Here is an 11,004-nt window from a genome sequence, read left to right as displayed (position 1 = left end):
ATGTAATAGGGATTGAACATCATATAAAATGGAATCGAAATACTTTGGTTGAGTGGGTGGCTCTTGATCAGGTTCGTGCAGCTTGTTGATTAACGCACAAAAGTTGTTGATACCCATCATACAAAAACAAATATTTGCGAGAGGCTCGCTTTTAAAGCACAACCTCAAAAAAAAAAAAAAAAAAAAAAAAAAAAAAAAAAAAAAAAAAAAAAAAAAAAAAAAATTTTTTTTTTTTTTTTTTTTTTTTTTTTTTTTTTTTTTTTTTTTTTACAATTTCCTGACTTAGAGCGAGAGCAAGTGTTGTATAATGTTTACAATGTCCTAGCTAATTTCCATATTCATCCATCTCGTCTAGCAATTCTTGCTCGTTATATTTTTCGTGTTGAAAAACAAATGTATTTGAATCCGTTTTAAATCCTTTGGTAGATATCATCATCACTCTTCGTAGGTTTGGTCTTTCGCTACACAATAAAATCATTTGTGCAATGGGTTCGCCAGTTTTGATGTGCGCCGATTCATTACCAACATTTCGCAAAACAACTTTAACGCTTCCTCTATATCCAGTATCAATAACACCAGCATCCACTTTCAATTTTCGTTTGGTCACCACAGATGACTTATCCTTCAACAATCCAATTTTGAAATTGGGTAGAGAAAAAACCACAAACGTATCAATAATTACTTGTTGACCTGGTTCAATATCGGCATCCATTGGAGAATACAAATCAACACCGGGTGACAATTCATCAGACGTTGTTGGCAATACTGCTGATTCATTCAGCAAGAGGAAATCTAAATTTAAATGAGCCATGTTCTAATCTATGTGTGATTTGGAAAAGTTGTAGGAGTTTATGATTTGGAAAAACTCAGCTGCTGCTTTTAAAGAAAGGTTGAAAAAAAAAAAAAAAAAAAAAAAAAAAAAAAAAAAAAAAAAATTTTTTTTTTTTTTTTTTTTTTTTTTTTTTTTTTTTTTTTTTTTTTTTTTTTTTTTTTTTTTTTAACATTGACTTGGCTTAAAAGGCAGTATCTAAATTCTTAAAAACTCCCCAAAAATTCTGAGGAGCTGATATCATTGAATCTTGTCTAGACTAATATAATCTACTCCATTATGCAAATTTTGATAATTTCCTTCGAAATGAGAAGCAAAATCTTCCATATAAGGTTGTTTGCCCGATTTCTCATAATGATAGCCGAATCCATTCATACCTCGTTCTGTTTCGGTAGAAATCCTTTTTACTCTTTGTAAGATTGGTCTTTGACAAAAAAGTAAAATCATTTGCGCAATGGGTTCGCCAGTTTTGATATGCGCTGATTCATCCCCGACATTTCGCAGTGCAACTTTAACGCTTCCTCTGTATGCAGTATCAATAACGCCACTATCTACTTTTAATTTTCGTTTGGTCACCACAGATCGCTTATCCTTCAATAATCCAATTTTTGAATCGAGTATGGTAAAAATCACACCAGTATCAATAATTACTTGCTCACCTGTCTCAATATCGACATCCACCGGAGAATACAAATCAACTCCGGGGGACGATTCGTCAGACGTTGTTGGCATTATAGCTGATTCAGTCAACAAGAAAAATTCCAAATCTAAATGAGCCATGTTTCAATGCATATGTGATTGGAGTTGTGAACCCAGTAAGACTCAGCGCTCAGCCTTTAACCACAACGCAAAAAAAAAAAAAAAAAAAAAAAAAAAAAAAAAAAAAAAAAAAAAAAAAAAAAAAAAAAAAAAAAATTTTTTTTTTTTTTTTTTTTTTTTTTTTTTTTTTTTTTTTTTTTTTTTTTTTACGTTTGCTTTGAGATTTGAGATTCCTCATTAAGAACTCCAGAAAAATTCTGAGTATCTGTATCTGATATCATGGAGTGAGTCTTGTCTAGGCTGATATAATCTACTCCATTATACAAAATTTGATTATCTTCAGCGAAATCATTCAGAACTTGATTGAGAACTGAATCAAAATCTTCCATATAAGGTTGCTTGTCCGATTCGGTAAGGTTGCTTGTCCGCTCAATATCGATATCCATTGGAGAATACAAATCAACTCCGGGTGACAATTCATCAGACGTTGTTGGCATTACTGCTGCTTCTAAATCTAAATGAGCCATGTTTCAATGTATGTGTGACGGGAGTTTTGAATCGACAAAGCTCAACGGCTGCTTTTAAACAAACTTATTAAAAAAAAAAAAAAAAAAAAAAAAAAAAAAAAAAAAAAAAAAAAAAAAAAAAATTTTTTTTTTTTTTTTTTTTTTTTTTTTTTTTTTTTTTTTTTTAATGAAATAACAATTTGGTGAACCAAGAATCTGAAATCATGTTGATTCTATATATAATGTTATTTTTCGCCATGTATACATTCCATTGCTTAATGGCGCGCAATTTTCTTGAATATTACACGGCTCGCGCTCATCCATTTCATTGGAATTTGCATCGTTGGAATCAAGATGTCACATTCCTCGTTGATAAATTGGTTTAAACAACTCTTGTTTGGATGCAACCATGGAAAAGAAATCCCTCCACCCTGTGAACTCGCCGAATTAATCTTTCTATTGGAAGAGGATGGAATTTATTGGGAAGACATGCTTCATCGGGGTGGGCTCACAAACTATCGTTATCAAATACAAGGTGATTTAGATCTGTTACTGGATTCACTCGAAAAGAATCCGGATGCTTTGCCAGTGTTTCGTACTAGGGCCGTCACCTCGTTTTTTAATCATTTGATGTGTCTCTTGTCTCGCCCTCGCCAAAATACTGTAAAAGACGACAATTTAAATCTCAAAGCCATTCTTGAAGGTTCTTCGGGACCCTTTCACTTTGAATCTGCTGAATTTTGGGGAAATTTGGTTCAACAGTACTTATCTCGCAACCGACTTCCACAAGAGTTGCAACCCTTGCCCGCAGCCCGGGATCTGGACTTGAAACGCAACGAACGGTTGTATCAACTCACTTGCGAAACTCGTGGCGAGCGTTTGAATCCATTTTCCACGTTTATCGTTCCGTCCCACGAATATGTGAATGCCGTGCATTGGCAATCGGAAAACACGTTGGAAAGCTTTATGAAATTGCGACCCGACCACGCACTCTCCCAATCCATTCAACAATTGGTGTTGAGAGCATTGAATCAATTTTTAGATGGAAATTATCCATCCTGTTTGGACTCGAACCATTCCAAAGCGTTTGAATTTTTACAAAACGTTTCTGTGGTGCACGACTCCATTTCAGAAGTGACATTGCTCTCACCACCGCCACGGGTCATTGATGTGTTTCAACGTTTACTCTCCTATGCTCGACTGGATGACTTGTGGCAATCGTGTTCCAACGTTCCCCTCGACACGAGTTCCGTCATCGACACTTTTCACTTGTCCGAAAAGCTCCTCTTGGCCGAGAAGCAAAACAAGATTTTGCTGCAACATATACCGCAGGATTAATATGAGGGCCACGTGAGAGCACTTACTAATGTGCTTGTGGAAAGGACAGAGTATATTTACAGCGTATTGGGCGGATAATTTTGTCAAAGAAGGTACATCCAAGGTATCTATATTCAAAATTCTGGGTATCTCGGCATCTCGCAAGACGTTCATTTGATAAGTCAGTCCCTTGCAACCAAACACGACCTCAGGTATCATTTTTTCCAAAAAACGATAACGCTCGTATAAAAACTGAAGCACTTCTGAATAGGGGGTGGCTTGATCAGGGGTCACGATGGCATCTGGATAGTTGTGAGGATACATGGATTTCAAATAGGCATAAGACATTGGACAATTGATGTGAAAATGCTTCTCGTATCCAGTTACATCCACAAATGATAGTTCAAGAGGTGCGTATCGTTGACCGAGCAGCACACCTACGGTATGAACGAGACCATGTACAGCCATATCTTGTTTGTTTTTTTGTAAAACAAGATGAAATTTGGCCTCCGAAATATAATCTTGGTAACGGTGTTGGGACTGTTGTTTATAACGGTTGTAGTTCAAGTATACGTCATGTACCAAATATCCAGCGCCAAGAAATTTGTCATAGATCAAAGTAAAGTCATGAAAGAGAAAGGCGTAGAGGCCCAAGAATTTTGGAATGCAAATTCTTCTGGTTTCTATTACCCAGCAGTTGGAAATTTGGCGTGTATGGTTTTGCTGGGATTGCTACTCGTCATGGGATAATAAAGTATGGACCTCAGAACAATATTGCTGCTGGTGTTGATTATTGTAATCTTTGCTGGACTGGCGTGTTTTGGATATCTAATGTACTCGACGTACCAGGAGGAAACAAAAACGGCCTCGGTATTTGTGAGTGACCAAAAACCATTTGTGTTTCTACAGGCTGCAATGTATATCGTAGCACTTGGACTGTGCGGTGGAATCTGGCAGATGGCTCCAGGCAAACGAGGCTTGTGATTTAAATGTGTCACGCTTCAGGAAGAAAATGAATAGAGTGTAAAGTATCAACTCTTTTAAACATTAAAAAAAAAAAAAAAAAAAAAAAAAAAAAAAAAAAAAAAAAAAAAAAAATTTTTTTTTTTTTTTTTTTTTTTTTTTTTTTTTTTTTTTTTTTTTTTTTTTTTTTTTAACATAGTAGTTTAAAGTAATTAAAAAAATAGTTGTTTACTATCCTTATTATAAAGAAAGGAATGATGGATACATTAAAAGATTTATTTCGATTTATTTTAAGACATGACCATGTGGTTGTGTTTGGAAACTTGGGTCGATACCCCCAAAAAGTATTTGACGCTCTGAATTTAGATCCTCAGCTACATGTAGCGATACAGTCTGCCTATTACGATTGCCCGTCCTCTCCAGACGGTCGTATTCGCGTCATTACACCCAATCAGGGTTTAGATACCTTTTGTGATTTAATGGTCATCTTGGAGCCTGTACCCGATCAAATATTGGAGAAACCGCCCAAAGCGTCTCGTTTGGTAGTGTTTACAAGCCATTTCAACTGTTCACGAAATCTCGAGACCGTTTGGACCCACGTGTGTTTCTTTCACGGTGAGTCGCCGCCTCCCCTGATGATTCGACACACCCAAGAGTTGTTGAAGCTGCAAGACAAATCCATCCAAACAAAAACCATTGAACAGGTTCAACCCAATGCCGTCCATTCCTTCATCATTCGAGGAAAAACGCAACAGGCATTAGCTTCGGAATCGTACGTTTTGATTGATTTGACTCGATACACTGAACCTCTCACCATGTATTTGGCTTTTTGGGATGCATTTGATTACATGCTTCAAAGCAAATCAATGGTTCAAAGGTGGCTCATTGCTTTTCCTCCGCGCCAAGGCGTGAGAGCGTTCGAACAGGTCGTGCAAAATTGTTTGAATTTGCTCTATTGCAAAACATTTAAGCATGGAAACGTTACGGATTTACAAAATATCTTGGGTCTGTTACCGTTCTATAAATCGGGTAGTGTTGACAAGGAATTTAACGTACCGACCGCCTCCTTTATGGGGGTGGAATATTTAGCTCTTTCAAACCCAGAGGATGTTTGCAAAGCTGCGAGCATGCACAATCTAGAATACTGGGTGGGTAGCATTTATCGATTAAAATAAGTGAAAAGAAAACATGGTAAAAATAAACGAAACCGACTCATCAGACAGCGACGCTTCTTTGAGCGATTACATGAGTCCAATCATAGCGTTAGCCCCACCTACACCTCCACCGAGTCCATGCAAACCGAAGGGTAAGCGTGGTCGCCCGAAAGGGTCGGGCAAGGCTAAACCTCCCAAGATACCTGGGAAGAGAGGACGTCCAAAAGGCTCAGGCAAGAAAAAACCTCCCAAGAAACCTGGAAAACGGGGACGTCCGAAAGGATCCAAAAACAAGAAAAAGACGGATAATTGCAGCATTGTTTCTTATAAAGGTTGTTCCAGTGGATCGGCATCCCCAAGTTCTTCCGCAGCATCTTCCCGCTCTTCGTCTCCATGCGCGAGTCGTGCCAGAAGTCAATCTGTGAGTTCGGCTGCGAGTGATCGGTCCGCAACGGGTCCAATGGACTCACGCTTTTTGAAATGGGGAAAAGACCATTCAGAATTGGTGTATGATTACAAGCCACATCGGATAACTTTTAAGAATGAGGATGGAAATTTTAAGCAGAAACGTCTTCCAAATAAATCGTGTCGTTACTTGTTGAGCCATTGTTCGAGAACGCATCCCACAAAAAGAGATACCAAACCACGTAAAACACTCATTACGATAAGGAAGCGACCCACTGTACATAGATGGCTACCACACAGTTGATTCCATGTATAAGTGACTCGCTTCTAAAGTTGCGAGTTTCAAGAAATTCTAAAGTGGCGAGTGGAGAGCTTCCAGAAATTCTGACGAGTCTGAGATTATCAAAACTCAACGCCTGGCTTTAAACTACAAAGTAAAAAAAAAAAAAAAAAAAAAAAAAAAAAAAAAAAAAAAAAAATTTTTTTTTTTTTTTTTTTTTTTTTTTTTTTTTTTTTTTTTTTTTTTTTTTTTTTTTTTAGGTCAAGCCAATATTGTCTAAGGTCGAGGGCTTTAGGAAATGTTTAAATATTTGAAAGTTGTGAGTTCCAGGAAATTCGAAAGTTGCGAGTGGAGGGCTTCCAGAATTACAATGTAGTGTAAAGTAAATGTAAAGTAATTCTCATGTAAAGTAAAACAGCGCAAAAAATAAACACACTGCCCATACGTGTATCCATTCAATCCATAGCAATGCAAAAACAATCAACATGAATGCAAAAGCGCCATGTAAGCTCCAGTTTAAATATTGTTTTTCCTTTAACGGCGCAGATTTTATTGTGTTTTTACGCAGAGCCATCAAATATTCTGAAATTTTTTCAGACATAAATTCATAACGATCCGATTCGTCTTCCTCGACCCATATTGTATCCCACACCACTTCAGGTGTAATGAGGCGCGTTGCTTCATTTTCCTTCTTGAAATACAAAAAATCCAATCGCTTGTTGATCTTGGTCAACATGTCTGCCGTCAATACCGAATCATAATTGTAAGGATCAATGACATCCAATACGAGAGAAAAAATACTGAATATGGCGAAAACGTTGCTTATACCACCCAACAATTTTCCAAACGTGGCTAATGTTCGGACAGACAGAGACACTGTTTGGTTCAAGACCACTTGCGTGAGGGCAGACTTAATGGGAATGCTACTGGCTGCTTTTGCAATGAGTTTCGGTGCTTTTTTGCGCAAAATCTTTTCCACGGCATAGACGGTAATGTCCAATCCAAAATCAAACGCCACTTCTTTGGCAATGTCTTTGGCAATCTCTGATCCGTCAGCCGCTGCCTGTGTAATGTCTGTCACGTCCGGCACATTTGGAAATTCAATGTCTTTTGGAAGGGTGGGCAATGTCTTTTTGGGAGGTGTTATGGTGGACGTTTTAATGGCTCGATACACTGTTTTTCCCACGAGAAATTCCAAAATGGTTTGCCCAGTTGGAGAATAGCAGTCGTTTCCATCAAATTCCAAACCATAGGCGGCGCAGTAATCTTTATTCAAGTACATGTTTCCCTTTTTCCAATCCAACCCTTCGTGTAAAGTATGCTTTGACTCTAATCCAAATGCCTTTTCAGGAAATATGGCGAGCAGTTTCTTCAAAGGATTGACCACCATACATTGGTCGTTGATCCATTCGGAATCGACGGTCGAAGAGGATCGCCAACAACTGGGCTGGCACGCCAAGGAGAGATGATTGCTTCCGATGGGAATCCACTGGACAGGATCTGTTTTTTCACAGGGTATTCCATCTGATTTGTATGGAAAACAACCCAATTGCGCACAGCCCTTTTCGGTAAAGGCAGTTTTTTCCACCACAATACATTTCAGAGTCAATGAATCGGGTATATAATAATCTTGACGTGTGGCGGGGCGAGTATGTATTTCAGCGTGTTGAAACAAAAGAGGATATCGTTTTCGGTACTTTTCCATCATGTACAAGCGAGTGTTTTCTGTTGCGTACAAAACAGCATGTTGCAATTCATATTTACTGGGCCGATGCATCTGGACACAAAACGCTTTCCAACGTGGGACCCTTGTTTTGAGCCGATAAAACGTTTTTACTCAAGAAAAACACGGGTTCACCTCTTAATGTAAATGTGGAACACTTTTCACAAGAAACGTTTGACTTTTTCAAAAATACGGTATTGGGCATTAAAAACCTTTCAAATTTTCTCTTTTGACCTCCTATTCGTTTACAATGATGACCAAAATTGTGAAATTTCTCTCGAGTCAACCATGTCACGATCGTCTTTTCCTCTTCCAGAGTGCAATGGCTTGGCAAGGCGTAACAAGGAAATGCGCACAATAAGTGGGCGTCATTGTTGATTATGATGCTTTGCTCACTGACAACGATTCCGTCCTTTGAAGTGCAGGCGCAGCGTAAACCTTTTTCAATGTGAGGGCAGTGCGGGGGCACGTTGTCTGTTTTCACTGTAACGAGTCCTTCGTCGTTTGAGTTTTTTAAGAAGGGGCTGGTAGGTTCTTGCACGTACAAATCCATAATTGTACAAAATGAGAATGTGACACTTGATAAAAGAGCCTTGATATTCCCAATATCTCACAGGGAATATTTTAAATTGATAAATATTTGGATGGTGTAGCTTGAAAAAACTTCCTAGGTAATGAGATAATAAATGCTTGTTCCAAACCAGCTGAGGTGAATGCACACGGATGCTTGCAGTCATGAACGGCATTGGTATAAGTTTAGTCTGTCCCAAAGATTATATAACATTAAAAAAAAAAAAAAAAAAAAAAAAAAAAAAAAAAAAAAAAAATTTTTTTTTTTTTTTTTTTTTTTTTTTTTTTTTTTTTTTTTTTTTTTTTTTTTTTCTTCCAATCTAGGGATAATATGTTTACTCATAGCACTAAGCCGTTAGTGGTTTTTGATTTCAGAATACCATTTTCATAAACAGTCACCGTTTCTACTCCGTCGACCAAAACTATTGTAGTTTCAATTTTCATCCCATTTATAAAATTACTTATATTTCTAATACTTCGTGATCCAGGCGCATTTTCAAACATGGAAAATGAACGATTTCTTTGAAATTCATCAAAAAACTGTTTCAACAAATCGTCTCGATTTTGGAATGAAAATGGGGAAAAAATAAGATTGTGGCCCGCATCGGCATCTTTACCATATTTATCGTATATTTTACGTTTTTCTTCATCAGACAATACTTCATAGGCCTCATTGATTTCTTTAAACTTTCTCTCAGCTTCTTCATTTTCATCTAAATTTTTATCAGGGTGCCATTTTAGAGCAAGTTTTTTGTATGCCTGTTTAACTTCTTGAGTAGTGGCGGATTTTGATAATTCTAACGTAGCATAATAGTCAACCATTCTTTCCATTGAAAAAAAATTTATTTAAGCAAGGATACTTGACGCATAGATTTAAAGAAGTAAAAAAAAAAAAAAAAAAAAAAAAAAAAAAAAAAAAAAAAAAAAAATTTTTTTTTTTTTTTTTTTTTTTTTTTTTTTTTTTTTTTTTTTTTTTTTTTTTTTTGAAAGCTTAACTTGTATTCTGTGTAGTATTTGTCTCTTCGAGTGATTCACTGGCGTCTTTCACGTTTAAAGAATCCAATTTGTTTCTTAATAACATGTTTTGTATGTTGTCGAGGATACGCTTCCATCCACCACGCTTTTCAATACAATCATCAAACATGTATGAAATGAATCGCTCACACCTGTCTGAAAACTTTCGAGCGCAATCAAAGGGCCCTACATCGCAACAGTATCGATTTACTAATGACAAACGAACAATGTGCAGAAATACAAATATATGAGTAATTTGTATTGGTTGGTCTCGCTTAAGCATTGATATAGCTATCATAAGTATTTGGAAATTGATTTCTGAATCGCTCCATTCACACATGTCGGTGTTCAATGGTATGTCGGTTATCAATGACATCGGCTCAAATGCTGTGTATTCTGTCTTGATGTACTCATCAGCTATATCTTTTAGGTTTTGGTACAATTTTTCATCGGAAAATTCAAACCTGTAAAGGAATCGGTCTACAATCCGAGATGTCCATGACTTGTCAGAGTCTGGTATATAAGAACATGCCAACAACTTCCACGAAGCAGCAGGAGGCTTCTCATCCGATTCACAAGGCGTGTGCTTTAGGGCCATCATTGTTAAATTACTTTTTGCAGCTGACAATCCTCTGCTGTCGTTGATCCAATAAGAGTGTGAGATCATCAAAACTCAACGCCTGGCTTTAAACTGCAATGTCAAAAAAAAAAAAAAAAAAAAAAAAAAAAAAAAAAAAAAAAAAAAAAAAAAAAAAAAAAAAAAAATTTTTTTTTTTTTTTTTTTTTTTTTTTTTTTTTTTTTTTTTTTTTTACGCTTCAATGATTCAATGAATGGTTTGATTTTTTTTCAAGGTTACTCTCCAACGTTCTTTGATTTGTGTGGGTGTCTTTCCCAACCAAACGTCTGCTTGCAAAATTCTAATTTCACACATTAAAAGATCTACAATTTTTTTTAGATTCAAAGGCGATGTCATCTGGTTATTCTGATTCAGGAAGATTTCATCTGGACCCATTTCATTTTCGTCACTTTCTTGGGAGGATTCAACTTGATCCATGCGTTCATCATTTTGTTGATTGTTCCTTTCCCGGATGGTTTCAACCTGTTCAACCTGATCCATGTGTCGATCGCCAGTTTCTAACCGTTCTTGATCATTTTGTCGATTGTCGTTTTCCTGGGAGGTTTCCCCTCGATCCACATTCCAATCACCGCTTTCTAGAGAATCTTGATCAATAGATGGGTCGTCACTTTCTTGAAATGTTTCGACTTGATCCCTACTTTGAGCGTCACAGTCTATTGTGTCCCTATCGATAGGGGGGTCGTCGCTCTTCTCGATAACTTCCACTTGATCTCGAATGATTTGATCCATATTCATTTTCAATTTCCCACACCAAAAGCACGATGGCAAAAAGTTTTTCAAAAGACAAATTGGACGATGAAATCCAACCAACAGGTAAATCATAGGCAGGAAACACTTTATAGTTGA

At 36.8% G+C, this 11,004-nt stretch overlaps 3 protein-coding genes across 3 annotated transcripts; all 3 read right to left on the bottom strand.

The window, feature by feature from the left end:
• Window positions 1–325: 325 nt before the first annotated feature.
• LOC147800813 (uncharacterized) lies at window positions 326–811 on the bottom strand. The gene has a single exon (XM_087156448.1). The coding sequence runs from the start codon at window positions 809–811 to the stop codon at window positions 326–328; it is 486 nt and encodes a 161-aa protein (XP_087012574.1).
• A 258-nt stretch (window positions 812–1,069) lies between these two features.
• LOC147800812 (uncharacterized) lies at window positions 1,070–1,609 on the bottom strand. The gene has a single exon (XM_087156447.1). The coding sequence runs from the start codon at window positions 1,607–1,609 to the stop codon at window positions 1,070–1,072; it is 540 nt and encodes a 179-aa protein (XP_087012573.1).
• Window positions 1,610–8,845: 7,236 nt separating this feature from the next.
• Window positions 8,846–9,328, bottom strand: LOC147800811 (dnaJ homolog subfamily B member 6-like). The gene has a single exon (XM_087156446.1). It carries the CDS (start codon window positions 9,326–9,328, stop codon window positions 8,846–8,848), a length of 483 nt encoding a protein of 160 aa, XP_087012572.1.
• Between the last annotated feature and the right edge of the window lie 1,676 nt (window positions 9,329–11,004).

The sequence above is a fragment of the Parasteatoda tepidariorum genome, unplaced genomic scaffold (assembly GCF_982258835.1).
Source record: "Parasteatoda tepidariorum strain Cologne lab strain unplaced genomic scaffold, Ptep-v5.0 scaffold_78, whole genome shotgun sequence".
Classification (NCBI taxonomy): Eukaryota; Metazoa; Arthropoda; class Arachnida; order Araneae; family Theridiidae; genus Parasteatoda; species Parasteatoda tepidariorum.
Note: the sequence above shows the minus strand (reverse complement) of the source record. Positions and strands in the feature narration are given on the sequence as shown.

What these genes read in the sequence shown, in the direction of transcription:
- LOC147800813 (XM_087156448.1), bottom strand. Translation starts at nt 811, where the DNA reads ATGGCTCATTTAAATTTAGATTTCCTCTTGCTGAATGAATCAGCAGTA.
- LOC147800812 (XM_087156447.1), bottom strand. Translation starts at nt 1,609, where the DNA reads ATGGCTCATTTAGATTTGGAATTTTTCTTGTTGACTGAATCAGCTATA.
- LOC147800811 (XM_087156446.1), bottom strand. Translation starts at nt 9,328, where the DNA reads ATGGTTGACTATTATGCTACGTTAGAATTATCAAAATCCGCCACTACT.